General features: G+C 40.9%; 1 protein-coding gene across 1 annotated transcript; it reads right to left on the bottom strand.

The window, feature by feature from the left end:
* Positions 1-20: 20 nt before the first annotated feature.
* Positions 21-27,219, bottom strand: uimc1 (ubiquitin interaction motif containing 1). The gene is made up of 23 exons (XM_008278118.1): positions 27,177-27,219; positions 26,776-26,858; positions 24,711-24,832; positions 24,406-24,484; positions 23,557-23,675; positions 22,130-22,277; positions 21,902-22,050; positions 20,891-21,604; positions 16,292-16,358; positions 15,910-16,010; positions 14,345-14,460; positions 13,207-13,393; positions 12,039-12,143; positions 11,742-11,797; positions 10,281-10,444; positions 8,583-8,635; positions 7,409-7,538; positions 6,898-7,185; positions 6,076-6,157; positions 5,885-5,987; positions 5,652-5,700; positions 1,604-1,637; positions 21-489 (listed from the first exon to the last, which is right to left on the bottom strand). The coding sequence occupies exons 2-23, from the start codon at positions 26,807-26,809 to the stop codon at positions 315-317; spliced, it is 3,075 nt and encodes a 1,024-aa protein (XP_008276340.1). The 5' UTR covers positions 26,810-26,858; positions 27,177-27,219; the 3' UTR covers positions 21-314.
* Positions 27,220-27,753: the final 534 nt, after the last annotated feature.

Here is a 27,753-nt window from a genome sequence, read left to right as displayed (position 1 = left end):
AGAAGTTTTCAAAGCAGATGTTTTTGCTGCGACAGATGAAAAAAAAAGAAAAAAAAAAGTCATTTATTTTCAGTTTGAAAGCAAAACTACAGCAAAGGAAATGTTTCGATACACGAAGAGGTAGTCGGAAACATCGTCAACATAAGTGGCACCAAAAGAGTCCCCGTCGTCGGGTTTCAAGTGCGATTTGTGTTCGTATAAATATCCAGAATGTAACCTCAGGAAGAGGACGTCTTCTCTGGGCGTGGCGTTGCGTTTGACCTCTTTGGAGTTTGAGTTAAGGCTCCGGTTTCCAGGACTTCTGCCGCCGCTCTTCACCTCCGTCTTTGGCTCGGCTTGGCGGCTCGACGCTGTTTCCTGAAGTCGACGAGGCAGTCGGTGGCCTCCGAGATGGACGTGAAGGATCTGATGGGAGAGCTGCTGACCCTGAACGCTGAAGCCTCCCCTTCCTCGTCGTCGTCGTCGTCGTCCCGCAGGTCGATGACGTCTCTAAAAGGCGACAGAAACACGGTTAGTTTGTCCTTGTCAAGCTGCTTCGTACTCAACTCCATCTATCTGACAGCAACAGCTCAGGATGTGATAATCCAGGTTCCACACATCTCTGAGCTGAATTTAAGGCTCAAACAGGTAGAAATGTGCAACGTTTCACAAAAAACAAACCCTAAAAACGTCCGATTCTAGAAAAATCTAAAGCGCTTTTCCTTCTTTCTTCTCCCACTCACGCTCTGAGGTTTGAAGGACAAGTGGTTTTTAGAAAAAGATACCATTTATCAGACAGAAACAGTAAAAACAGAAAGAATCGTCATGTTTTCTGACTTTCTAGCCGTCCTGGAACTAACCACGTGTGATTTGTTGTTTCATCAGACAAGTTGAACCAAATCTAAGCTTAAAACTGTATTAAAAAAATAAACTAAACTAACTGAATTAGTTTAAAAATGTGCCAAAAATAAAGAACTTGCTTTAACTAGAATCTGTACAAAACAAAAAACTCAGCGCTCTTCGCTACACCTGAGAGGCCTCGACTGACTCGGCTGTGACCAACAGTCGCTTCACTTTTCTGATGAACTGCAGAGAAGAGACAAAGCACGGAAACAAATTTTACAGCATCGATGACTCCTGTTGGCTCTTGAAAAATGTTGGTCATCCAGTTTTAAAATAATAACAAAAAATTAGAATAAATTTTGTAACATAAGCGCAGAAATGCAACTTTCATTGTTTTCTTTTTTAGAGAAAATGTGACGCAGAACAGCCACAAAACAGTCAAATGTGACAGAAAAAGACATAAAACAACTAAAATGTGGCACAAATAGAAGTGAAACCACCAAAATACGACACCAAATCGAAAAAATGTGATGCAAAATGAAAACAAAAAGACATAAAACATGCAAAATGTGACACAAAACAAAAACAATAAGATGGAAAATAACCTAAATGTGACGCAAAATGGCCTCAGAAGACACGAAACTATAAAAAAAGTGACACAAAATGATGTGAAACAACCAAAATTAGACACAAGATGACGTGAGACAAACCAAAAGTGAAGCAAAATTAGCACAGCGTGATGCGAAATGCCGACAAACATGTTGTTGTGAAGACGTCTTACCCTGGTGGAGGTTTGGATCCAGACGGGCCGGCATCTGTGAAAACATAACATGTCTTTAAAAAAAAAAGAATTTCTGACTTCACATCCGGTTGTTGATGATCACATGGTGAAAACATAAACTGTGAACCAGTTTTGAGGATGTTTGAGCTCCACAGGAGGTCTTTGGTCTGTAAAGGCTCAAACTGACTTTTTGTGACACTTTCCTTCTTTCGGGGTTCAAACTGAGCCCATCGCTGAAGAGTCGGATTTGTTTGTGCACTGGACTCTCAGGGACTCTTTGATAGTTAATTAATTGCAGCTTTGCACCGTCAGACCTCGTTTCTGCTGCCACCGTTCCTGTAATATTGTTTTGTTTCAGTCGCTGGGGAAAAAAAAGAAAATAGGGAACGCTTCACGAATTTGCGTGTCATCCTTTCGCAGGGGCCATGCTAGTCTTCTCTGTATCGATTCCCATTTATCGTATGTGCTGCCTGAGCGAGCACATGGGCCCTGAGGCAGGAGCCAACATTTAGCTCCCTGCTGGTGGAAGCGCCTCCTGGCAGCGGTGCAGACTGCAGGGCTGCCATCCCCGCTAGTCGGCACAGCTACAGGACGAACCTTTCAGCGCTTCTGAACACGCGTCCGAACAGAAAAACACGTCAAAGTGATTTCAGATTCCACCTGAGCGTCTTTACGGAGCGCGACTCAGCGTCTGATAAAGTCCTACATGAATGAAAGTGTCTCTGAAGCCTCAGCATACGTGAGCACAGAGAGCAGGAGAGCAGACGTGTGACGTGAAGTAACTGATACCAAAACAACATTTGGCCTGTTTTACTGGAGGCTCAGAGGTTTACAGTTTGTACAAGAAGCTCTGGTGAGTGAATACTGTGAGGAAGCTGCTCATTTGAAATTCAAGAGGGCGGGTCAGGTGACGAGTCGGAGGAGGAGCTCACTCTTCCTGTCTGGACGCCACACCTGGCAGTGATTGCTTGTTCAGCCTGCTGCCACCACAGAAGAAGTGAAGCTTATATTCCCCACAAGGAGGTTCTGCTGCAGTGGTTCAGTGAGGAGCAGAAGGTCGGCAGTTCGATCCCAGCCTTGGGCAAACGTAAGGACGAGCTCTGGTTCCAGCAGCGGCTGAAACACCATCAGGAGGAGGCAAATGATTTAAGTTGCAATTTACTACAGATATTAGAACGGTTCCGGTCAAATTTTACATCAAGCACTTTCTGAGATAAAAAAACAAACAAACAAACAAAAAAAAAACATCGCCTCAAACGTCAAAGTGGGAAAAAAACGTGCTGCAATCAAAAATTAAAAAACAAAACAAAAAAAAAAGCTAAAATTTCATGAATATTTTGAGAGAAATCCAGATTTTAAATTAAAAATTTCCAGCAAATCAGAGCAGAAATTGTTCTAAAAAGATCTCGAGATGCATGACAAAGAAAATCTAAAACATTGTGATGTCAGATTACTGGCTGACAGGTGAAGAGCCGTAACTCTCCGGCTCAGATGAAGAGTTCAGCAGCATGAACGATGTCTGCAGAAAACAACACCCAGCAGAGTCTGTATCGCTCATCAATAGTCATCAGGAAATGATCTGGTTAAAGTCTCGTAGATTAATCGTAGCAACTGGACTTGCTTGAGTTCCTTGAAGACGTTCCACCTCTCATCCAAGAGGCTCCATCAGTTCTGACTGATAGTTGGGAGTTCCAGATACTTACATCCTCCTACAGACACGATCTGGTTAAAGGGAGATGCTCTTTCCAGCCGATTTAAATCAGAAACTCTGAACACAACCTGCTCCCGACCAGGTTAGCTCCACAGCATCAGTTACCATGGAGACCGAGCAGGTTAAAAGACCTTCACAACACTGAAAACTCTGACTTGAAGCTCAACATACCTGATAACAGACTAATGTGGCTTCGTAGTTCAGCCCTCTGGTGACTGAATACAGACGGTGAGGAAGCTGCTCATTTGAAATTCCAGAGGGCGGATCAGCTGACGAGTCGGAGGAGGAGCTTGAACAGACGCTAGCTCTGACTGAGAGACGGTCTCTTCTCATACTTCTGTCTCTTCAGATTCAGTGGGGACGTATTTATGCTCAAAAACAATAAATAAAAAGGTGTGTTTTGCCGCTCAGAGAGGACAGGTGTCTGTGATTACTTGTGAAATGAGAGGTCCAGTAAATGAAGCCACTTTGAGTTACAGAGCATCGGTTCCATATTCACTCATTTATTCTGTCAGTTTGATTAAATGTTGGTGGAAAATGAATGCTTCCGACTGATTATTGTTTTTGTTTTAACCGGACTTTGTGAATAATTGTTTGATGGCAGGAGCTGATGTTTGAGGATTTACAGTTTGTAACCCGGCAACAACTAATTTACCAGCAGGACGTGTTTCACACACCGTCGGATGTTGTTTTCTGCAGACATCGTTCATGCTGCTGAACTCTTCAGCTCAGCCGCAGAGTTACGGCTCTTCACCTGCCAGCCAGTAATCTGACATCACAATGTTTTAGATTTACTTTCTCGTTCATCTCGAGAACTTTTTAGAACAATTTCTGCTCTGATTTGCTGAAAATTTTAATTTAGAATCTGGTTTTTTCTAAAAAATCTTCATGAAATTTTTGTCATTTCTTTTTTATTGCAGCACGTTTTTTTCCCACTTTGAAGTTTGAAGGTTTATTTTTTAATCTCAGAAAGTGCTTTTCGTAGTTTTGTTTTAAGGTGTTTCAGTCGCTGCTGGAACCAGACCTCGTCTTCACATTTGCCCAAGGTTGGGATCGAACCGGCGACCTTCTGCTCCTCACTGAAGCACTGCAGCATTTCACAAGTAACCACAGACACCCGTCCTCTCTGAGTGGCAAAATGCACCTTTTTATTCATTGTTTTTGAGCATAAATACGTCCCCACTGAATCTAAAGAGATAGAAGTATGAGAAAAGATCTAAGTAGTGTCTGAACAAACCATTCACATGTTCAAGCTCCTCCTCCGACTCGTCACCTGACCCGCCCTCTTGAATTTCAAATGAGCAGCTTCCTCACAGTATTCACTCACCAGAGCTTCTTGTGCAAACTGTAAACCTCTGAGCCTCCAGTAAAACAGGCCAAATGTTGTTTTGGTATCAGTTACTTCACGTCACACGTCTGCTCTCCTGCTCTCTGTGCTCACGTATGCTGGATTTGAATGCAGCCGGCCTCGCAATGAAGCTGCTCCCTTTCACATAATTTTTTTTGTTTTTTAGTTGTCAGACGGCAGAACGAGGACGAAACAGCGACTGAATCATTGAGACGCCACCAGATCTGAGCACCGACTGGAGCTGAGGCTTCAGAGACACTTTCATTCATGTAGGACTTTATCAGACGCTGAGTCGCGCTCCTTAGAGACGTTCAGGTGGAATCTGAAATCACTTTGACGTGTTTTTGTGTTCGGACGCGTGTTCAGAAGCGCTGAAAGGTTCGTCCTGTAGCTGTGCCGACTAGCGGGGATGGCAGCCCTGCAGTCTGCACCGCTGCCAGGAGGCGCTTCTACCTGCAGGGAGCTAAATGTTGGCTCCTGCCTCAGGGCCCATGTGCTCGCTCAGGCAGCACATACGATAAATGGGAATCGATACAGAGAAGACTAGCATGGCCCCTGCGAAAGGATGACACGCAAATTCGTGAAGCGTTCCCTATTTTCTTTTTTTTTTTTCCCCCAGCGACTGAAACAAAACAATATTACAGGAACGGTGGCAGCAGAAACGAGGTCTGACGGTGCAAAGCTGCAATTAATTAACTATCAAAGAGTCCCTGAGAGTGCGACTAAAACCTTCCCTGCTTCTCCTGAAAATATTTACTACAAGTGTCAGCACAAGCAAATCAGCGCAAAGACCTAAAACCCACCTCGACCTTTTGTCCGTTTTCCCAAAATAAAAAAATGAGTCGGTGATGTTTGGAAAGCCCCGTTCAACGTGTGCTTTAAGTAAAATCGCGTTTTATTTTCTCACAGATCATCGTTGGGAGAAAGCAGGTGAATCCCAGCGAGAGCTCAGCTTCAATAATCACAGTTCTGATAAAAACCACACGTACCTGAATCCCTGCTCTCTGTTTGCTCCAGGGCTGACAGCAGGTTTCCCTTCTGGAAATGTAGAAAAAGATGCTTTTATTTTTCAATATAATCAACAAAAAGTCTTTAAAAGTCTTGTAGAATCGACAACAACACTTAAAAATCCTTTACTGTCACTGTGTATTACTGCCCTGTCTGCTGTCTGTGGATCTTTCTGTTGTGTTAAAGTTGCTGTTGTGTTGTCGGCGTGTCTCACCGCTGCAGCTTTCGACGCCCGACGCTGAAAGCAGAGCTCGGTGTGTCGGCTGTAGTCTCTCAGAGGAACGTTTTTCTGACAGATGTAACACTTCTCCGGGTTCCTGTGGATCGAATTTAAAAAACAGAATCAGTAAAACATTTTTTAAAAGAGCTCTTCCGGTTATAGTCGGACGGCTCATGTCGACTCACCGTCCAGAGTTGGAGGGCTCGTTGGTCTCGTCGACAGTCGCCTCTGCTCGCCTCGTTCTTTTCCTTCGTGGCTTCAGCGACGCTATAAAGAGGAGAGGAGACCAAAGCACACGTTTAACCCCGAAATTCAATCGTACGTCTAAAGCTTCACGTCGAGAATGATGCTTTCTGAAGCACCTTTTTTCCATGACAGGGTTTTGCGGTGATCTTATTTCCAGTTTGACCTGATGGTTTGTGAGCATGTCAAACATCACGCAGGAATTTAGTGGAACTAGAGTTTATATGTAATATTTAAGGAATCTCAGCTTTTCTTGGATTTAATTGACGTTTTGTGTAATTTCACAAAACGAGGATTATCTGTAAAATAACAGCAATAAAATGATTCACCATCTTAAAATCCATAATACACAGAATTTTGTTTTATATAAATGTCTGCAAAATACTGATATTTGATGCTGATTTAAATAAAGTAAAAATAGTGTAAATTCAACTTTGATGTGGATTTACAGTTTTTAACAGGTTTTCTTTTACAAATGACACGTAAATTAATTCTTTCTTTGTGTGAATTTACTAGATATTATCTGCAATCTGACAAAACAGGAAAATTGAAATTGAAATAAAAGTTTAAAAAAATAATTTTCAGGACACAAGTTGTCCAACAGGACTCCAAATTGCCCAAAATTACTCAAAAATTGTCGTGAAGGACTCAAAATAATCCACCATAAACTCAAAACCGGCCCCAAATCAGCTGATGATCATTTTACACTCGCTCCAAAGCGACGACTCCAAACATGGTTTGTGCATGCGTTAGCTGAAGTTCACCTTGGGAACCTGCAGGCCTCCTCCGGTCCGCCGCCTCTCCGTCGCAGTACGCTGCGTGCATCTCAATCTGGCTGGCGGGGAAGGACGCCTGGCAGATCGGGCAGTCGACGGCGGTCTCTGGGCTGCGAGGGACGACAGCCAGTTCCAGCTCAGGAGACGCCGACCTCTGAAGACGACTTTCCATCACCTCCTCCACATCCAGATCCCCCCGGTCCTCCTTCACCTCCTCTGGTCCTGCGGCTGGTCCTGCGGGGTCGACGCCGCCGGCAGCCTTCTCCTCCGGCGGGGCTGAAAACAACCACATGAATCTGTGTCCAGCAACAACTTCCCATTTATAAAAAAAGTAAAATCTGGCTTTCCAAGTGTGTAACATTCTTTAGAAACATTCAGGAAGTGTTCTTGTTCCTTCTATGTGCGCTTGCCAGCTTTGCCGGTGTAAACATGAAATTACTGCTTTTTCTCATGATGTATTTCAGGCAATGACAAAAAGAAACCTGATTTATGTTCTTACCGTCCACCTCCATCTCTTCCTCCTCCTCCGGCGGCGGTGGCGGCGGCTCGTCAGCGGCCGGAGAATCTCCTCCGAGGATCATCTCGACGTCAGGAGACTCGCTTCTCTGAGGAGGCGGCTGTGGAGAAACCTTGAGGGGAAACGTTTCAGACTGAAACTGGAGGAAATTCTTTAAACACAACAGGAAGAGCTGGAAAAACCTGCAGCGTTCACTTGACATGAGGCCGTAAAACGACACTTCTCTGAGGAAAACTTCACCGTTTCCTGACACAGATTTCTAAACATTAAATGATAAACAATCGACGGTGAAAATATCTATTTATCTTATCTTAAATACAAACTTCTCATCTTGAATTTTTAATGAATTAAAATCAAATAATGTAGATTTGGTTTTCATATCATCAGCATCCGTTCAAGGATTATTAATTCACACGGCTGTTCATAAAACAGCCGTTTTGAAATGTCCAAACGCTCTTACTATGTTCACAAACACCACTTATAATCGTTTCTCAATGAGAATTTGAAAGGTGTTGATATCATCGGTGTGGTCAATTATTGTGGCCGATATCTGGCAGTTTTCAGATCATCAGGACTGTTATTGATCAGTTAAATGCACTACTTGGTCTCAGAAACGTCTCTCAAGCAGCAAAAACTGAACAAGAAACACGAACCAGGAAGTTAGCTCCTCTCATAGCGGCTAATGCTATGCTAACGGCTAGTGGCTAAGTTAGCAGGTGACCACAAATTAACCTGAAACAGAGTCTGGAAAACAATAAATAATATTAAGACCTGGACCTTAGTTTGGATTAGGAAAACAGAGAAGAAGTGCCTCTCAGTCACATAAACAGAGGAATAATTTAATCGCTCCTATTTCTATGTTACATATTCAGCTATAGTCGGCCTCATTAGTGAAGAACCCTAGTTATGGATGACAGCTTCTCTGACATCACATGCTGTTAAAACATCACAATTAATGCATACGGGTTCCGAACATGGGTCTCTCTTGATCCCCAATAACCAGCATCAGTATCGACACTGTTCTGATGCCTGATTCAGATTGGATGACGTGCTTTTGACTGATCCAGCTTCGTGCTTCGTCCACCACCGTTTTAAACCTTCTTCCTGAATGCACTTTAGAAATCGAGTGTTGCAGACATTCAGCTCTGAAACTCACCTCTGCTCCGTTGGCTTCCGTCAGATCTTGTGTGGCGTCGCTCAGTGGGGTCTCTGTGGTCAGAAACAAAAAACACACGTTGGTTCAAGTCGGAGGCTCGCGGTCACGTGATCGGACAGGAAGCGGAGCAAACAACAGACTTGGTCATCAGATTGTGACACCTGAGGGCTGAACCACGAAGCGAGACTAGTGGGTTAGCAGGTATGTTGAGCCTAAAGTCAGAGTCCTCAGAGTCACGAAGGTCTTTTAACCTGCTATATCACCATGGTAACTGATGCTGTGGCGCTAGATCGCCATGGTAACTGATGCTATGGAGCTATATCACCATGGTAACTGATGCTGTGGAGCTAGATCTCCACAGTAACTGTTGCTGTGGAGCTAGATCGCCACGGTAACTGTTGCTGTGGAGCTAGATCTCCACGGTAACTGATGCTGTGGAGGTAGATCTCCATGGTAACTGATGCTGTGGAGGTAGATCTCCACGGTAACTGATGCTGTGGAGCTAGATCTCCACGTTAATTGATGCTGTGGAGCTAGATCTCGACGGTAATGGATGCTGTGGCGCTAACCTGATCCAGGTTCTGTTCAGAGTTTTGGATTTAAATCAGCTGGAAGACGCGTCTCCCTTTAACCAGATCGTTTCCTGACAATTCTTTTTGAGCGATACAGATTCTCAGCTGATGTTTTATCTGCAAACATGCTGAGTTGTGTGTAAACTAAAACCACTGAATGAAGCCGTGCACTTACAGTATCGCACACTGGATGGATTACATTGCCATGGAAACCAGACGCGTCTTTAGTTGGCGATGCAGAAATCCCATAAATATGTTTTTATGTTTGGTCTGTTTACATGTTGGCACTGCAGCTGATAGAACACAGATTATTCTACTGGTATTTATCATAAAGAATATTCAATCAATAACATTAATTTCACTTTGAACTAAAGTGATTTCCAGCATTATGGGACAGTGTCAGACCTAAATGGACTTCAATACAAGATCAGGTATATGTAGTTTAAAGTTTAACAGCTCTAACGTGCAGCTGTCAGTGAGAAATAATCAGCTGCATCTATCAGTAAAATACATATTAACGCACATTTAACAGTTGTCTACCAGCATCTGCAGTCGCGGTGCTTTTTACTGTCATAAATGTTCTCCAATAGAACAATGTGTTGACTGAAGCAGCTGCACATGGTTGGTCCATTTTGTTAAAAGCCTCTTTTTATGTAAACAGTGTTTGTAGCAGCGAGTCTGAGTTGACTATGAAAGTTGAAAACCTCCTTCGTGATACCCGATATCTCTTCTGGACTGAGGTTCTAGTTTTTCTTGAGTCGACTCACAAGGAAAGCTAAAAATATCAAACTTGCCTCGTAGTTCAGCGTTCTGGAGGTAAAACTGAGCTGAGTGCATCCACTGCAGGTGTCACAGTCTAAACACTACATCTGGGTTTTGCTGAGCACCATTTTCCAAAACTTTGAGCATCAACATTATGGGATGCATCGCAGTTTGAACAGTAAACTGACACAGTCGTAGAAACAATCACTGGTACCCCAAGTTATTGTACATATACAGTCAGCTGATTCTGAGCAGGTCAGGTGGGAACTTTGGACTCTTTTACTGATTTAAAGTTAGAAAATCAACACGTTTGGTTCCGTGTGTGGAGGAGCAGACGGAGGCTCTAAATGATGAATGTGATTACCTGGACAAACCTCGCAGTCATCGACGTCCACCGGTCCTTCATCACCGTCGTTCTTCTCTTCTTCTTCTTCTTCCCGGTTTTCCGTCTCTCGTCGCTCCTCTTCCTCCTCCTCCTCTTCCTCGGCTGCTTCACTCGGTTTTTGACCTCTGAGTCTGAGGCCACGTCTGAAAACACAGTTTAAACTGAGAAATCTCATCCAAGAAAACAAACAAACATGTAAATTCAGATGTCTAAATGAGCCCCTTGTGTCTAAAATGAAAACGTATTGCGGCTTTAGTTGCTCTGAACTTCGAACACATCAAACTGCATTTGAATCTGATTTTACCGTCTGACCAGGCTGATCTCTGACACCTGGTGGCTGCTGCTGAGTTGTGCATCAAGTAGATTTAAAAACGAAAGCATGCAAACTGAAAAGCTCTCAGTGAGGTTTCTGATGGACAAAGTGGGACCAGCTGAAATACAAACAGCCTCAACAATCAGGTCGTTGTGTTTCAAATTCTAGCTCTTTAAATTTGCGTTACTTTTTTCATCGCTTCTGAGTCTCGTCACAGATTTGATTTATGTTGCAACACATTTTCAGAAACTTCACTCTCACACACACACAGACACTGAATCAGAGTCTGAGATGTTATATTTTAGATGCAGCAAACTCAAGCAGAAGATGGTTGCATCAAGTATTGATTTCATGTTCAGTTCTTTAGCTCCCACCTGACCTCCTCAGAACCAGCTGACTTTTGTACAATATTCATTTAATTCTGAATATTTTCAGACCCTTGAAGTACATCGCAGAGGGTCCACATTTCCAGATTTGTAATTTGATTTCCATCATTTCTGAGCCTCAGAACTTCATCAAACAGCAGATAGACACATGAACATGTTCAAGGCTAAAACCACATCTGAGTTCTGTTAAAACCTCAATAAATCAGTTTTACATCCATCCAGGTGTCACAGACTAACGACTGAATCTGTGTTTTGTTCTTTTCCTCCATAGCTAACTCTAAGCATCAGTATTATGGGATGTATCATAGTTTCAACAGTTTAATGACATAGAGACATAGAAATCGTTGGTACCCTGGATGTGTTTCTGGTTTCTGATCATTCACCAGAGAAAACTTAAAAAGTGCATTCTGGGTAAACTTTCAGGGCTCATACCAGCATGTGTGATGGTGGTTGGTCAGAACAAGTTCTAGACAATGGAAGGTCTCATTATGAGACACATTTGATACCAGGATCATCTAATAGACATAATTCCGTTTGTGGCAAAGTAACTGTTAAACAGAGGCACATTTTGCACTTCTAACAGCCCAAATGTGTTTTTCAGCCCTGAAAAGTTCACGCGTCTATCTCCTGTACTGATGAAGCAGCTTCATGACAAACTGAAGCAAAGGGAGAAAACACAAAAAGCAGAAAATGGGCTCTTGGTCGTTGATTCTTTCAAACCCGTCTCCGCAGAAGATTTACCTTTGAGGAGCGAGCTGTTGTGGCGCTTCGTCGAGCAACTCTGGTGACGGAGACTTCTAAAGGTGAAAAAAAAATAAAATGAAATCATGCTTGTTCAAATTTCTTCACCTCTGATTGCAAAGATAAGAAAAAAGTCACAGTAAAAAAACTCATTGTGAGAAATCAGGAAGAAATCCTGCTGCATTCTGAGCAGTGAACACACACCACGTTAGTTGTATTTGACCTCTGTAACTGCTTTATGCACATCTGGGGCTTAATGCAGCTGTTGCATTACAGGTACACAACAGCAGACGGTACCTCTGGCTGTGGCAGGACGGCCTCCCCCCACTCGGCCTTTCTCAGCAAACACCTCTGAGCCTGTTTCAGACTCTTCTCATAAACTTCCATCTGAGCCAGGATCACCTGAGAGCAGGAGACACGTGGACAAAGTGCATTTATTTGAATGAAGAACTCAGTACTTATTATACGTGATCTTGACATGTGGAACTGTTTGTTAAAAAAAACAGAAATTATAGATTTGTGTTGAGGAATTTAGTGGAACGACATTTTACATATAATATTTGAGGACTTTCAGCTTTTCTTTGATTTTACTTGACGTTTTCTGTAATTTAACAAATTGGGAAAAATCTGTAAAATAACAGCAATAAAATTATTTACCTTTTTAACATCTGTAATATACAGAATTTTCTTTTATAGGTAAATATCTGCAAAATACTGATATTTGATGCTGATTTAAATACAGTAAAAACAGTGTAAATCTACGATCAGACGCTGGAAGAGAACAAAATAATATTTCTAAAAGTATTTCTTTTGATGGTGATGTCATTTACAGTTTTTAATTTATTTTTTTAAATGTTATTTCTATTTTTTATTTTTATTTTTTACAGTTAACTATAAATTAATAGTTTTTCTGTGAATTTATTTCTGTAAAATTAAAGTCCCAAAAAATTACTGACCATTTTTCAGGCCTTAATTATTATTGTTGTTGTTGTTGTTGTTGTTATTATTATTATTATCTGCAATTTAACAACACAGGGAAATTCTGTAAAAAAAAGTTTTAAAAAAAAATCATTTCTTACAATTTTTCAGGCCTTAATAAACATAAATTTTCTTTCCAATAACAGCAAACATCCGTAAAATAACAACATATTTAGCTGATTTAAATACAGTAAAAAACAGTGTAAATGTACCATCAAATGTTGTAAAAGAACAAATTAATATTTCTAAAAATACAGATTTTTTAGATTTTTTACAGGTTTACAGTTAACATGTATATTTTTTTTTACTAGCTATAATCTGTAATTTAACAAAACAGGGAAATTCTGTCAAATAACAGATAATTGTAGAAAGCATAAATTATTTTTACAGTTTGGTTTGCAGACTTTCATTGATGCCGTTGAACGTTAATCTATCACTTATTCTATTTGACTCTGATCTGAAAGTGTTGAGCTCCTCATAGGATCACCTGAGTGTATCTGTCGGGGTCCAGGCCTCGGGGACAGAAGGGAACCCCCCAGTAGTAGTGAACCGCCTGCCCGCCTGCAGGATCCCCAGACGGGGGCGCCGTCCTGCCAGCTGCCCCCCGGCCGGTACAAGAAGAAGCAGCAGCTGTTCTGTCGGAGCTGCTCTGACGACATCTCTGAGGATTCAAGCTGGAAACGGAGAACAAGCAATTAAAATTCACATGCAAGCATCAAATCAGTATTACTCTTAGAAAGAATCCTAACTGGCGACCATTTTTCAAGATGGCCGACTCTGGCGCCATATCTTCGGATAGCCTTTTAACTTCAGTTTTTATCACGTTAACGTCGTCTTTTACATGTTTTCTTTTAACAACAGAAAACTTCTATGACTCTTTTAAGTCTCAATAATTCAAAATTGCAAAGAAACCACAAATATCTTTAAACAACATTAAGTTAAACTAATTACTTCAGGCTTTGAGTTAAGCAAGTAATTCAGGTTTGAATCAACAAGATTTTACTGTCGTTAGAAAAGTAAATACGATGCTTGTTTTGCCACCAGTTTGATTCTATCTATATATTAGCTGCACACATTAGCGTCTCAAACTGGGAGTTAGGTCTCTTTAAAAACACAATATTTTTATTTTATAACATAAAAAACAAGAGAAACACGTTCAGGAAGTCGAGACCAAAGAATGTTTTCAGTGAAATGACGTTCAAACAAATTCTATCAAGTTTGTTGATTATGTCGGGACGATACAAAACCTGAGAACATATCTGTGCATGTAAGTCAGTGATTACTATCTGTTAGCTGCACGCATTAGCTTATGTATTATTTATAATAAACAGAATTATTATTACTACTTTGAGTTTAAGTCTAATGATATTATGTCCAGACAACAAGCTGCAGTGAGGAGTCTGCTTTTCCAAGACAATAAAAACGTTAAAATGGAGGAAGGAGATGTGAAAGGTGAAGAAAGATCTCATCATAGAGCTGATTTCATTATGACGCTACCTCAACTTGAATTAAAATCGCAGGAATTTAAGCTTAAACTACGCACATTATAAAATTAATGCAGCTTAAAGGGATATTTAAATGTGCAAATTAGATTTTGAGGTTTTGCAGCTGTTTGATTTCTCTACCTGCGGTTGGTCTGTGAAGAATCAGCATCCAGGTGGCTCAGGGAGGCCGTCTGGCTCTCTGCCCGATGACGAGGCCTTTCCTCTGGGAAGACCGGGCTGGGAGAGCCTCCCGCCTGCTGCAGCACGGGGAGGAGGGAAAAAAAAACAAATTCCTGATTAAAACACATTTTAAACATCACATCATATGTTTCTGAACAATCCAGCATCAAATGAGATCAATCTTGTGGAAAAAGCAGCAAACTAAGATCAAGTCGGAGAGTTTTTGTGGATTTAAAGGATCAAATTGAATAAATATCATCATGAAACTCCTCCAGTTGATTACTCACAATCAGACAAATACTTTTTGTGTTACAAGCTTTCTGAAATTTTGCTTACGTATGCAAATAAGTTGTTCTATTATCTCAATAACGCACTGATTTTCATTAAGAAATCTCATTATTTGACTAAAACCAACTTCAAGAAAAACTTCAGGAGAGAATTTTGTTTTTAAATCGCTCAGAAAATACAGTCAACACCCAGAAAGAAAACATGTTTCAGGCATAAAATGTTGTATAAATCAGACTGTGAACAATAGATGGGAAGAAAGAATTAGTCAGAAAACAGACAAGAAGAAAAACCTCAAACTCTGATGCATGAGGATGATGCTGAAGTTGAGATTTTTTGCTCAGAGTTGGAGAAAAAACGAATTTTGAGAAAAAACATGCGTGATCTAAATCTTATCTAAACGTGTATTTTGGGTGTTTTTTTCTTCAAAATGCCTAAAAATGTCACATTAACACACAAATGAAGCAGCTTGTTTCTGAATTTCAATCATTTTAACCAGAATTTTTAACAAATGTCACTGATTCCACATTTATTCTCCTTTGAGTTTATTTATTGGTTTTGAAAGGGAAATAAAGAGAAATAAAGACGGAGACGATTAAAACTGTTTGTTCCATCTGTTGATCTAAGAATAATAAGTAAATAATCAAGATTACTGATTTATTCGTTAACTTGGTTTGGTTATTTACTGCCCAGCTTCTCATTTAACATTTTAAATTCAATATCTAATCAACTGTCAACCTCAGTTGTTTGTTTCTTGCAGCTACATGTAGACAATCACCGTGTTGTTTGACCGTATATCGTCCAAAACTCTACTTAGAAGGTTGTGTTTGTTTTTTAAATGAATAAAACTTGAGTGTGTTCTGCAAGGTGGCTCGGTGGTTAGCACTGTGGCCTCGCAGCTAGAAGGTTGCCGGTTCACGTCCCGGTGAGGACACCCGGGATCTTTCTGCGTGGAGTCTCCATGTTCTCCCCGTGCAGCGTGGGTTCTCTCCGGGTTCTCCGGCTTCCTCCCACACAGTCCAAAAACATGTTGAGGTTAATTGTTGATTCTAAATTGTCCGTAGGTGTGAATGTGAGTGTGCTTGGTTGTCTGTCTCTAAGTGTAGCCCTGTGATAGACTGGTTACCTGTCCAGGTGAACCTGCCTTCACCCTGAGTCAGCTGGGATAGACTCCAGCCCCCCGTGACCCTAGTGAGGATTAAGCGGTGTATAGATGATGGATGGATTACTGTGTTCTGTACCGTGGCGTCGTCGTCGTCCTCGTCGGACCAGACCAGCGTCATGTCGCTGGTCAGCTCCGGCTCAGAGCAGTTCCACTCTTTGGGTTTCTCGTTCAGCTCGTCTGCATCGCGTGAAAGCAGAAAAAAAAGAAAAACTGCTGAGAATCACACCTTGATTTATTTATTTTTGGCCTTTTTGCCTTTAGTTGATGGTGCAGTCAGGATAGAGACAGGAAAGAGGGGAGAAGAGTCTGCGGAAAAGGGCCATGAGTGGGATTCAAACTCATGACCTCTGTGGTGGGGACTGCAGCCCCTGGACACGGGACGCCTGCTCAACCAGGTGAGCTACAGCGCCGCCTTAAAATTGCTCATGGAGGCGACGGAAAAATGGTTTTAACTGTACCTGAGCGGGACGACGGGGAGGTGGCGTCCAAGCCGTCGACTCGACTGCCGCCGCCGTCGTTTGCGTCCTGCATTCAAGAGCAGAAGAGGAGAAATAAATCATGTGTCATAAATTACACAACAATAACATTAACAAATAGGGATGCACGATATGTCGGCGACCACATCGGTATCGGTCCACTGAACAAATGTAGCCGATGTGAAAAATCGATGATTGTCTAACATCAGCGCCTTCGTCTCTACATCTGATGTCGCTGCTATTTCACAGATGTTTCTATTTAAATGGCCTGCACTTGAATGTTAAATATGTTAAAACATGTTTTGCTTTTGTTACATGATAAAGAAGACTGTGTGGTCTAATTTGGGCTTCTTTGAATCGTTTTCTCACAGTGCTTACTTATACTCATTTCAAAATTGAACATCGACATCGGTAATATCGGCTATCTGCGATATCAGAAATCTTTATATCGGTATCACCCAGAAATTTTAATATCGTGCATCACTAATAATAAATTTTACTTCCTTCAAAACTGGGGTTACAAAGTGCCTCATAAAGCAATAAAACACACAATACAGAGATGAAGACAGTAAATAAAATCGTTCAACCTAAAAACGCTTTTGAGTAAATCTGAGAAAACGTCAATTTAACAAAAGTTAAGATTTAATGCCATCTGAATCCCTAAATCTGCCAGAATCTCACCATCGATCAGAAGAAGAAGAAACTTCAAAAAGCATTCAGGATCGACAGATGATTTTTAACTAAACGTCTGCGCTGCTCCGTCACAAAACTAATTTCAGCCGAAATCACTTTATTCTACGTGTTCTGTTTAAAAATGTCTCAAAAATTAACTGTTTGCTTGAAACAGATTCTGTAAAAAACTAAAAATTCTGCGTTCCTCGGTTCGACCGTGAACGACTCCACAGCGACCAACAGACACGTGACAAAAAATCAGGATGTATTTGACTGAAGGATGGAGACAAACTGAAGATGTGAACAGTTTAACACCTATAACGTGTAGAGCCACAGTTCTTTATTTTTTACAGTATTGATGACACCAGTGGAAACTTGTTTTAAATGCTGACTGCAGGTTTCTTTTAATTTTTTGGAAAAACAAATGCCTCCAAGAAATCTTTTGTTGTTTCTTTTATATTATTTATGTTTTTCTAACAGAAGACGTTTCTGAGTATCTCTCCTTCTCGTCGCGGTCGTTTTGTTTCCACAGAGCTGCAGGACTTCAGATCACAGAATCTGAATCAACGACATGATGAGACGTAACGGTAAAAACGTCAGGCTTTCATCTTTATCAGCTTCTGAGATGTTGTGATTGAAGGACTTTAAATCTCAATGTTTGTTTAAAAAAACCTGCTGACAGTAAATTTAAATTTAAATATCCATCGTTTAGGATTTTACAATAAATCATCATTTTTATTTAATCTTTAAGGTGGAAAAGAAACAAAGAAACGACCGTTTGTGCTAAAACCATGACTCGTGTCAATATAAAAGCTTCATGTTATGCATTCTATATGTATATTTATTTATTTTGCATGCTGTTCGGACCCCAATAGAAAAGAACCGAAGCTCGGCCCGTCAGCTGATTGATGAGCACCTGTGCAGGTGAGTGGGCGGAGCCTATAAATGCAGGTCCTTTGTTCAGCTCGCTCTCTCTGCTGCTCTTCGTCATTCACCATCACAACAAGGTAAAACCTCTGAATTAGAGCTGAAGTCGTTTATTCTCACCTTGGTTTTGAGCTTTGGACTTAATTTTCAGCTGAATTTACTTTGAGACCATTTCTTGGATACCAGCTGTTTTTTTTTTTTGTGGCTCATCACTTTTGCAGCTTTCAGTGATTCAACGTGAGCCTTTTTATTCAACTCATTCTTGTGTTTTTGGGGAGTTTCTGTCATTGTTCGCTCGGCTGGAGTCCGTTAGCATGAGTTCTGCTGTTCTCATGGTCGGTGCACCTTCAGACTGACGTCTAACAATCTGACTAAATGTTTTTCAGCTGTGCTCGGAGGCTGGAGCTGAGTAAACGCGGTGCAGAACGAGGCGTCCGTACGGTATTTAAAATGTTTTATCTTGTTTTAAAGTGAGAATAAATCAGCAAATTAGATAAGCAGAATTTAAACCCGTAGTCACACGTTTTGCACCAGCAGCTCCTGGCTGTGCTGTTGTGAAGCCCTTTGTAGCTTCACCTTTGAAATGTGAAGTATAAACGAAGGTTAGTGTTGCTGAAATACCATAAACAGTGGCGGATGTTGGGTTTATTTAAGCCATTTGTTTCATTTAAGCTTTTTCCCCCCCTTTGCTTGGACTTTAGGAATTATTTAAGACTTATTTTTACTACATGTGCAGCTTTTAGACAATTTATTCTTGTAGTTTTTTTGGCAAATGAAGGTTATTATTGCTGAAACAACATAAAGTACATGTTAAGATCTGAGTTCAGGTTTATGTAAACTTTTTTTTTTCCCCCTTATCTTGGATTTAAGAGGGAAAGAGGTTATAATTGTATTTGAAATGTTTGATCTTGTTTGAAGTGAGAATAAATCAGCTGCAGGAGTTTGTTAAAGTGGAGGGTTGGAGTGCAAAACGAAAGACAAAACCAAGTCTGAACTCCAACAAATGTTCCTCTGACTGACATAATAATAAATCATCAGCAGGTTCAAACTCTTTGACATCCAGATTTATATTCTGGGATGTAATCTGAGATATTTAATCGTTTTATGAGAACAAAACCAGTTCCTCTTTGTGGTCTCAATAATCCTGGTTTGCAACGTGTTACATAAACCTGGTTTCTGACTCGTCTTGCAGGCTTGAAGTCAACTTTTCTTTCTTTTTTTGGAGAGAAAAATGAACGGCTTTATGGCATTTCTTGTCTGTTGCTCACTTGGTTTGGCTACAAATGTCGAAGCATTTTTCCCAAACTAGGAAACGTCACTGTTCAGTGAAGTCCTTAGCATCTATTTCAGTCTCAGTTGTTGCATTTATTTATCATTTTATGTCGTTCATGTCTTAAGTTCTGGTTTGCATGAGTTTAATTGTAAAGCACTTTGCAGATTTGTTGGTGAAATACGCCACATAAATGTTTGTTGTAGCAGAAAATGTGGTGAAAGTAAAGATTTGTTGGCGTTTAAGGTTTTCCCTTAGATTGGTGAAAATTAAAAAAAACACCTTAAAGCAACTCTGACCATCGAAACCGAGTTGGAACTGAAGTGAATGATTAATTCCAGATTTAAATTCATTTTCACGTCGTTTGCTGTCATTCGCTGCTAAAATTTACTTTTTCGTTTGTACTCTTGATTCCTCTAGAAGTAAACTCCTCTCCTCCTTCGACCAAACTGCTTTTATTTATTTTTTTACGACCTGGTCTCCGTGGAAACTGCAGAACTTCACTGCTGTAAAATCTTTTAATGCAGTAATTCTGACGGCTCATTAATATTTTTGCCCATATTTTATTCATCTTCTCACAGATGACTAAATAAAATTTCCCAACATTTTCATAAATTATTCGGCCATTTTAATATTTCCAAAAAATTTTCAGATATTTTATTAATAATTTTGTACATTTTAATAATTTCAGATGTTTTACTTCTGACGCATTAATAAAGTTTTCTTCCATCTTAACATTTTTTCCTTTTTAATATTTTCAGACGTACTATAATTCTGACAGATGAATATTTCTGAACATTTAATTTGTCATTTATATAAAATGTTGGACACTTTATTCATACAGATGAATAAAAATCTAACATTCTGATAAAATGTTTGGGCATTTTCATATTTATAGAACATTTTTAGACATTTTAATATTTTAAAAATATTTTCTGACATTTTATTATCTTCCACCAGATTTTCAGACTTTTTTTTTTCCATTTTGAAACCAGTTTTGGCGAGTTCTGACAATTTAACACTATTTTCAGACTTGAATATTTTTGAACATTTTATTTCTACTTTTTGACCTTTTAACAGGTTCTGGTCATTTTAATGTTATTTCGCCCTTATTTTACCTCTGAGCTTCTTCACCCTTACGCCTCATCAGCTGATCAGCTGCTCCTCCAGGTACCGAGGTCCAAGCGATCGCTCAGAGGACCAAGCTTCTCTGTTGCTGCTCCAAAATGTGGAACGGCCTCCTTTGCACATCAGGCAGGCCTCCCCACTGTCTGCTTTTAAAACCAACCTTAAAACCCACTTTTATTCACTGGCTTTTAACCCAGCACGAGACCTCGCTCTGTTTCAGGTGTTTTTATTTGTTCTATGTTGTTTTTATTTTGTTGTTTTTATGACCCCCCACCCCAATGCACAGCATTTAGTTTCAGCTGTGGCTGTTCTAAAGCACTCTATAAATAGAGTTGGTTTGATTTGAACATTTAAATGTTTCACAATATTTTAGATGTTTAACAGACCGGCAGGAAGAGATAAATGCTGCTACATGTGCAAAAACTTTATATTCATATTTTGCTTCTAATTTTAAAGAAGCGCCCTGCAGACAGGCTGCTGACGAACAGAGATGAAGCCGATGTTCATGTACGTTCAGCAGCATCATGTTTGTTCATGCTATGAGTGGAAGATGTGGATTCTTTATGGCTGAGGGCTGAACTCACCTCCCTGCTGACTGAAGGAGTCACACATTCTTCCTGCACATCACTGTGACCCTCCTGATGTCTGACTGTCCTGCCCAAGGCTGGGCTTCCAGACCGGCCTCGACTCTGCTCGGTCGGTCCCTGGTGGGGTTTTATGGGGTTCCCAGGAAGGCCGGGGCTTCTCGGGAACACCGGGCTCTTGGGCCTCACAGTGGAGGTTAAGCTTTCCTGAGAAGAGAATGCGAACCCTGAGTTTTCACATTTGGGGCTACAGGCGGAGACCTGGGGTTTGCAGGCACTTGGAGACGTCTCTCGCTGAGTATTTCTGCCGAAGACGGGGCTTTTGTCGGCCTCGGGGAAGACGGGGCTTTTATCGGCCTCGGGGAAGACGGGGCTTTTGTCGGCCTCGGGGAAGACGGGGCTTTTGTCGGCCTCGGGGAAGACGGGGCTTTTATCGGCCTCGGGGAAGACGGGGCTTTTATCGGCCTCGGGGAAGACGGGGCTTTTGGGGCACGTTGTGAGGTCGCTTTCGGGAAACGTCGGGCTCTTGGGCTGAGCAGGAATTTGAGTCGAGGCCCAGCTGTCCTGAGAGCACAACACGAAACCTGAGTTTCTGCAGGTGTCCAGCAGGTCCTGGGTCAGCCGGCTGACGTGAACTTTGGCTCTGCTGCCGGTCGAAGGGAAGACGGGGGATTTACGGAGCTGGCAGTCGTCGATCTGCGTCGAGTCGGAGCTCTGGAGGAAAAACACATTTGAATCAAATACTTTATTGATCCCCTGCTCATGTAAGTCGCTCCAATTCAAAGTCAAATAAACAGCATAGAATGTGTGAGTATAAACATGATGTAGGAAAATGAATACACAAAGAAATCTGACCTAAAAAATAAACACAAGTAGAAAAGTGTAAAATTATAAATGCAAGGACAAATACGACCTACAACTATAAACAGTTATCACAGAACTGATAGAACTGCGTTCCTGCAACTTTCATCACCTACAACCAGCAAAAAGTCAAATGATGGATGGACGGACCTGTGGAGAGTCCGGATGTGCTGACGGACACTCGGAGCTGCAGGGTGACGCCTGAGAGCAGATTTTCTGAGACAAGTCGGGCATCTCCGGCAGCGGACTCCCGGCTTTCCTCTTTCGCTTCTTATTCCAGTTGTTTTCATCTCCAGCTCCTGAGGACAGAGCGTGCTTTAAACCTTCGCTGGACGCTGAAAGGATTTAGTCTTTTTATGCTCAATGCGTCTGACTCACCCGAGTTCAGGTTCGTCTCCGGACCGACGGCGGCAGACTTCTTCCCGTTGGAGTACGAAAGCTTCCGTCGAGGGCAGAACCTGAGCGAAGCGTCGGCGAGCAGAGTTTGACTTTGGGAAGCCTGGCGTTCCTGAGACTGGTCGACCATCTGGGAAAGAAAAACGGGAAGCTTCTGTGATTCTGAGACATTGTCTTAATATTTTCCAAAATTTTAATTGAATTTTCTGACATTTTAATATTTTCTTGCATGTTAATTACTGAAATTTCATTATTTTCTGGTGTGTAACAAATTTCCAACAGGTCTAAATTGTATAATTCATCCTACATCCACCCAACCGGTCGAGGCAGATGGCCGTCCCTCCCTGAACCTGGTTCTGTCGGAGGTTTTCTTCCCCCTGAGGGGGTTTTCGGTTCCTTCCCACTGTTGCAGACCTCTTGCAGACTGCTGAAGCTTATAGGGAATCCCAATGTTTTGGATTGTTGGGTGTTTCTGCCTTTGTGAAGCGCTATGAGATGACTGTTGTTGTAAATATGTGCTATACAAATAAAACTGAATTGAAATTGAATTGTAAGCGTCTGACATTTTTGAAGTTTTGATTGTTTTGTTAACTTCTTATTCAATATTTTCTTGCATATTAACTTTATTAGAATATTTTCTAGCATTTATCATTTACCTACATTTTTAAGATGTCTTTGGTCATTTAAGAGTTTTACACATTTGTTAGTTTCTGACCTTTTTAATTGCATTTTTGGACAGTTAATAATTTTTTAGACATTTTCATGAAATTTTCCAACAAATGCAGTTAATATTTTCTTACATACTAATAACTGGCTTTAAGAACATTTACTGGCATTTTATTATTTTCAGACATTTCAATAATACTGTCTGACGTTTGAGCAGTTTTGAGCATTTTGTTAATTTTGCACATTTTAATTATATTACCAGACATCTTAGTATTTTTTAAAATATTTCAAAAATTTTCTTACATATTAAGACCCATCCAGACATTTCATCTATATTTTCAAACATTTAATAATTTTCAGGCCGTTCATTCAGTTTCTGACATACTATTTTATTGCCTGGATTTTAATGCTTTAACAGCATTAAAAATATATTTTATTATTTTCTAAAATGTTCTTAATTTGTCATTTTCAGGATTTTTAACATTTAAAAATATATTTTCCAAAGTTTTCGTAATGTATTCTGTCCTTTAAATAACATTTAGATGCAAACGAGGATCGCCTTGTGCAAAGAGCTCCGGCTGCTTTCAGAAACGCCACGTTCTTTTACACGAATCACGTTAAACATTTCAGTCTGACTGAAAGGAAACAGAAACGAGCTGCTGACACTCTGCAGCAGCACCAGACCCGATGTGCTGCATGTTGACCTTCACTCTGAAACAAACCGTAGTTCTCCTTCAACTCACGCTCTCTTCGATGGCTTTCATCACGGCCTCTTCCTCCTGCCGCCGTCGCAGCGCCGTGACGCTGGCTTCCTGTTCGCTCAGACGCAACGCCAAGTCCATCATTTCCTCCTCCGTCATCTCTGGAAACGAAAACGGGTTCAAAAACTGACTTTAAAATTACTCAGCGAGGATGTCTCACCATGCTGGATGTATCGTCCAACAAGCTGCTCCTCTGTTCACCGTTTCTGAGTCGCGCTGCATTTATTTGATTGATCCAGTTTGGTTTGTTTTCCTCTCTGCTCTGTGGAAACACTGAGCGCTCGTCACAGCCGAGTCTGCACGTTTTTTTTTTTGTTTTGCTTTTTATAAGATCTGGTGCAAATGGATTAATTTGGCGACTTTTTAAATGTCGAATCAAATGATTTTGGTAAAATATCACAATTTTAAGCTGAGATTTGGTGATTTTTTTTTTCCAATCACGTCGCCCACGATTCTTTTTAGAGTTTCCGGATCCAATAAATGATGTAACTTTGGCATTTTAAAAATAAAGATGTCATGCTTTTTAAACCCGTCAGCAGCTTTTGGAGATTCAGTTACTTTTGCGTGCATGGCTTTAGTGTTTCTGTTAAAGACTATTTTTGCAAAAACAATGGAATCTTAAGTCAATAGTCTTGAACCAGACGTTTCCCTAATTTGATCCTTTGAGCCTGTAAAAAAAAAAAACAATGCCTCAGGTTTAGAGCTGCAGCTGCTCTTTCAGTCAAACTGAGTATCTAAAAAACCAAACACAGAATCATGTGTTTAAACGGTCACGGTTTCTGATCTTGCTCTCATTTGTTTGCCCCGACTTTGCTTTGTGCTTCTGTTTACCTTTGGATTTGTTCTCTCTCTCCCTCAAGCGGTGCTCTCGAGCTGACGACGCCGGCAGAAGTGATGCTGAAAGCTCGTCCTGAAAGAACAAAAAACAGGTAAAAGGTTTGAGGCAGTCGTTTCCTCGAGTTCACGAAAGCCTCAGTTAATGAAGGACTGGTAAGTTGTTTTTGCCATTTTTATTTATTTTTAAACACATTTACTCTCCGGTCCAAGCTGCTGTTTAAAACACGCTGGGCAGTAAATTCAGGACACATTGGAGAAAACCGTGATGAGAAATGAGGTTGATGTTTACGTTTCTTTACCGTATCATCTCTGTCGGTGGCAGCATCGTCTTCCTGGGTGTTTTCGTCTGTCTGCTGGCTCTCAGAATGGACGTCTTTGACTATCTGCTTCCTCAGAGACATCCTGCTCTGCTGACGGATACCTTCGACCGACAGAGATGCAAAAAAAAAACCCCACTGAAGCGTTACATGAAATTCAGCTCATCAACACTCAAATCCCTGCTGCTTTTCTGCCATATTCTAAAACGCACTTGTCCTCGTCGCACTTGATGGATTTTTGATATGTTTAGTAATACTACAGACAAAAATCTCTTTTCGAGCAGATTTATGGTGCGTTTCAGGACACGAAGCAGCAGGTGGCTGCCTGCTGGAGTCTGACTGGTGTGTGTGTTTAGTTTGAAACAAAAGGCATTTTTATTCAGCTTCTCTGAGTGAATCCTGAGCTACACCAGAGTGATCTGGCGTTTTTACTGACACAAGCTGGTGATTACAGGCAAAATTATAAAAATTATAGAATCCTTTGCTGCTGCTTTCAGAATCCTTTAATGTCATACCAAAAAAAAGTACGACGAAATTGGGCGCAATCCCATTCAGCGCAAAGAACAACTATAAACTAACAAACTGTGCAAGATAAAAACAAGACATTTGTAGAGCCTATAGACGTATATAATAAAAAGAAATAAGTGACAATAGGTATACAATGGATATAAAAATGAGTACAATAGCAGCGAGGAACAGCGGTACCTGAGGAATGCCTGTGGTGGATTACACCTGAGTGAATAGTGGTTATGGATTTGGGGAAAAACTGTTTTTTAGTCTGTTTTTTGTCCTGATGCACCTGTAGCACCTGCCTGAGGGCAACAGGTCAAACATATGGGACCCAGGATGTGAGCTGATTATGTTTTTTGCCCTACTGAGGCAGCGGGAGGTGTAAATGCCCATCAGTGAGGGCAGAGGGCAACCAACGGTCCTCTGTGCTGCTTTGATTACCCTCTGAAGCCTCCTCCTGTCTGCCTCGGTGCAGCTTCCATACCATACTGTAATACTGTACGTCAGCACACTTGTTCAGTTTCATGTGTAATATTATCGGACTTCTCAACATGTTCAGTTTCTAAGCCAGGTGCAGTAGCTTCACCCACGCCCGCTGATGGGGGGGACAAACGGGTCTGTTGTCCCGGGCCCAGAGTGGCAGGGGGGCCCAGAACTGGAGCCTCATTGAATTATGGATGTTTTTTTCCCCAAAGAAGGGCTATTAATGGAAAGAAACAGTGCAATATTTGAGTTGGAACTTTCAATTTGTTTTCGTCTGAACTGTCCTTAATATCTTTGGAGTTGCCCTCCACCCCCACCTCCAACATTAAATGGTTTGGCCCCTGATCAACGTTTGATGTCCTTTTATTGGAAGTTCGGATTTTGCACTTCAGCACCAAAATGTCCGCTCAGCAGAAGTCTGGTGCTCAGAAAAGGAAAAAGAGAGGAAGAAAATAGAGGCCTTAGAGATTTGCTTAAAAAAATACTTTAAAAAAGGTGGTGACAACGAAGCTGGAACTAGTAAAGTCAACATAGAGCGAGGTAAGAAACAGCGGAGCCAACGTTTGTCAGCCTTGTAACGTTATTTGGCTAGCTCTTAATATCCATTAGCTATGATTAAAATCCTGGTTTTTTCTAATATCATCTTGTCCCGGGCCCAGGGAAGGCTGTCAGCGGGCCTGGTTTCACCATCAGCACCATCACTGTCAGGTGCAACATTTCTGTGCAATATGTTTACTTTCAAGTCACTTTGTTTGTTTCTTGATGTTTAGCTCACATTTTTGTACTTATTTTATTTTCTTAGGCACCATTTCTTGGCATCCATTTAGACGCTATTCATTTTGTACTCGTATTTGATTTTCTATTTAATTACTAACCTTTCTGTAGTTGTGATATTTCTCTAACCTTTGTTCATTGTACCCTGACAAAGTAATTCCCTTCAGGATGAATAAAGTTGATCTCATCTCGTCTCCAATCAGAGGACTCGGTCTAAATCACAGCTCGTGTGTTCAGGAGCGTCTCTCTTCAGCCTCAGCAGCAGAAGCAGCCGCTTTACCTGCTGATGAAGACGGTCCTCTTCTTCCTCTCATCTGTCCGGCGGCACGACGTGTGTGGACCCGAACTAACTAAACTAAAAATCTGTGTTGAAGTAAAACAGAGCCGAGTGAGAACAGCGAAACGACTGGAGCGCACACACATACATGTATTTATCTATATGGACTTTTGCTGACTGTTGTTACTGAAAGTTAACGTTAGCTTACACAGGCGGTTGATATGGAACAAGCTGACCACTCGAGACACTAAAACCCGCAAATAAAGTTCTCGTTGTCGCTTTTCTGCTTAACCGACCGTAAAGTTTGAAAAGAAAAAAGTATTTGAACTGTTTTCGCGTTTACTTACTCAATAGCGACCGAAAACGACAGTGAACAAAACAATTCTCAGTTTAGAAACACTCACAGGTCGACTCTCCTCACTTTCGCGGCGCCATGTTTGTTTCTGTCCACGCAATCACGTGATCGTGACGTGAGCACGTCGCCGGCGCTGCCTTCACGGACCGTACGTTAATGTAGGAGCTGGATGAAGCCTTCACGGACCAGATGGATAGATAGATGTCAGTTTAGTTAAATAATTAATAGATAAATACATAGGTGATGTGGGATTTTTGTTTAAAAAAAAAGAAAAAAAAAAAGAATTAATGTAGTAAATACATGTTCACAAAAAGTAAGAGACAAGTGAAAATATTTTAAAATGCACTTCTACATTTCTGTTGATCTATATTTATTTATCTATATTTTGACGAATTTACGTATTTCTGCTTATTAACATTCAGTCCCGTATTTATGTGTCTGTATGCTCATGCAGTAGATTCCTACCTTTATCTGTGCATGTATCTACTTTGTTTTGTAAATCTTATTTTCGATCTGTATGCTCTTGCAATTCTTTTTTTTTTAATTTTTGTATTTGTTACAAAAATTATTTGATGATGTTTGTCTACGCATGTATTCATGTGACTGATTGTTTGTTTCTCTATTTA

The sequence above is a fragment of the Stegastes partitus genome, unplaced genomic scaffold (genome assembly GCF_000690725.1).
Source record: "Stegastes partitus isolate 25-593 unplaced genomic scaffold, Stegastes_partitus-1.0.2 Scaffold115, whole genome shotgun sequence".
Classification (NCBI taxonomy): Eukaryota; Metazoa; Chordata; class Actinopteri; family Pomacentridae; genus Stegastes; species Stegastes partitus.
The sequence above is the reverse complement of the archived record's forward strand: the minus strand, read 5'-3'. Positions and strand labels throughout refer to the sequence as shown.

Coding starts and splice junctions, on each gene's coding strand:
- uimc1 (XM_008278118.1), bottom strand. CDS start 26,809: ATGAGAGGAAGAAGAGGACCGTCTTCATCAGCAG. Junction 16,011..16,291: donor CTCCCCGTCGTCCCGCTCAG/GTACAGTTAAAA, acceptor CACGCGATGCAG/ACGAGCTGAACGAGAAACCC. Junction 7,539..8,582: donor CGGAAGCCAACGGAGCAGAG/GTGAGTTTCAGA, acceptor TTTCCCCTCAAG/GTTTCTCCACAGCCGCCTCC.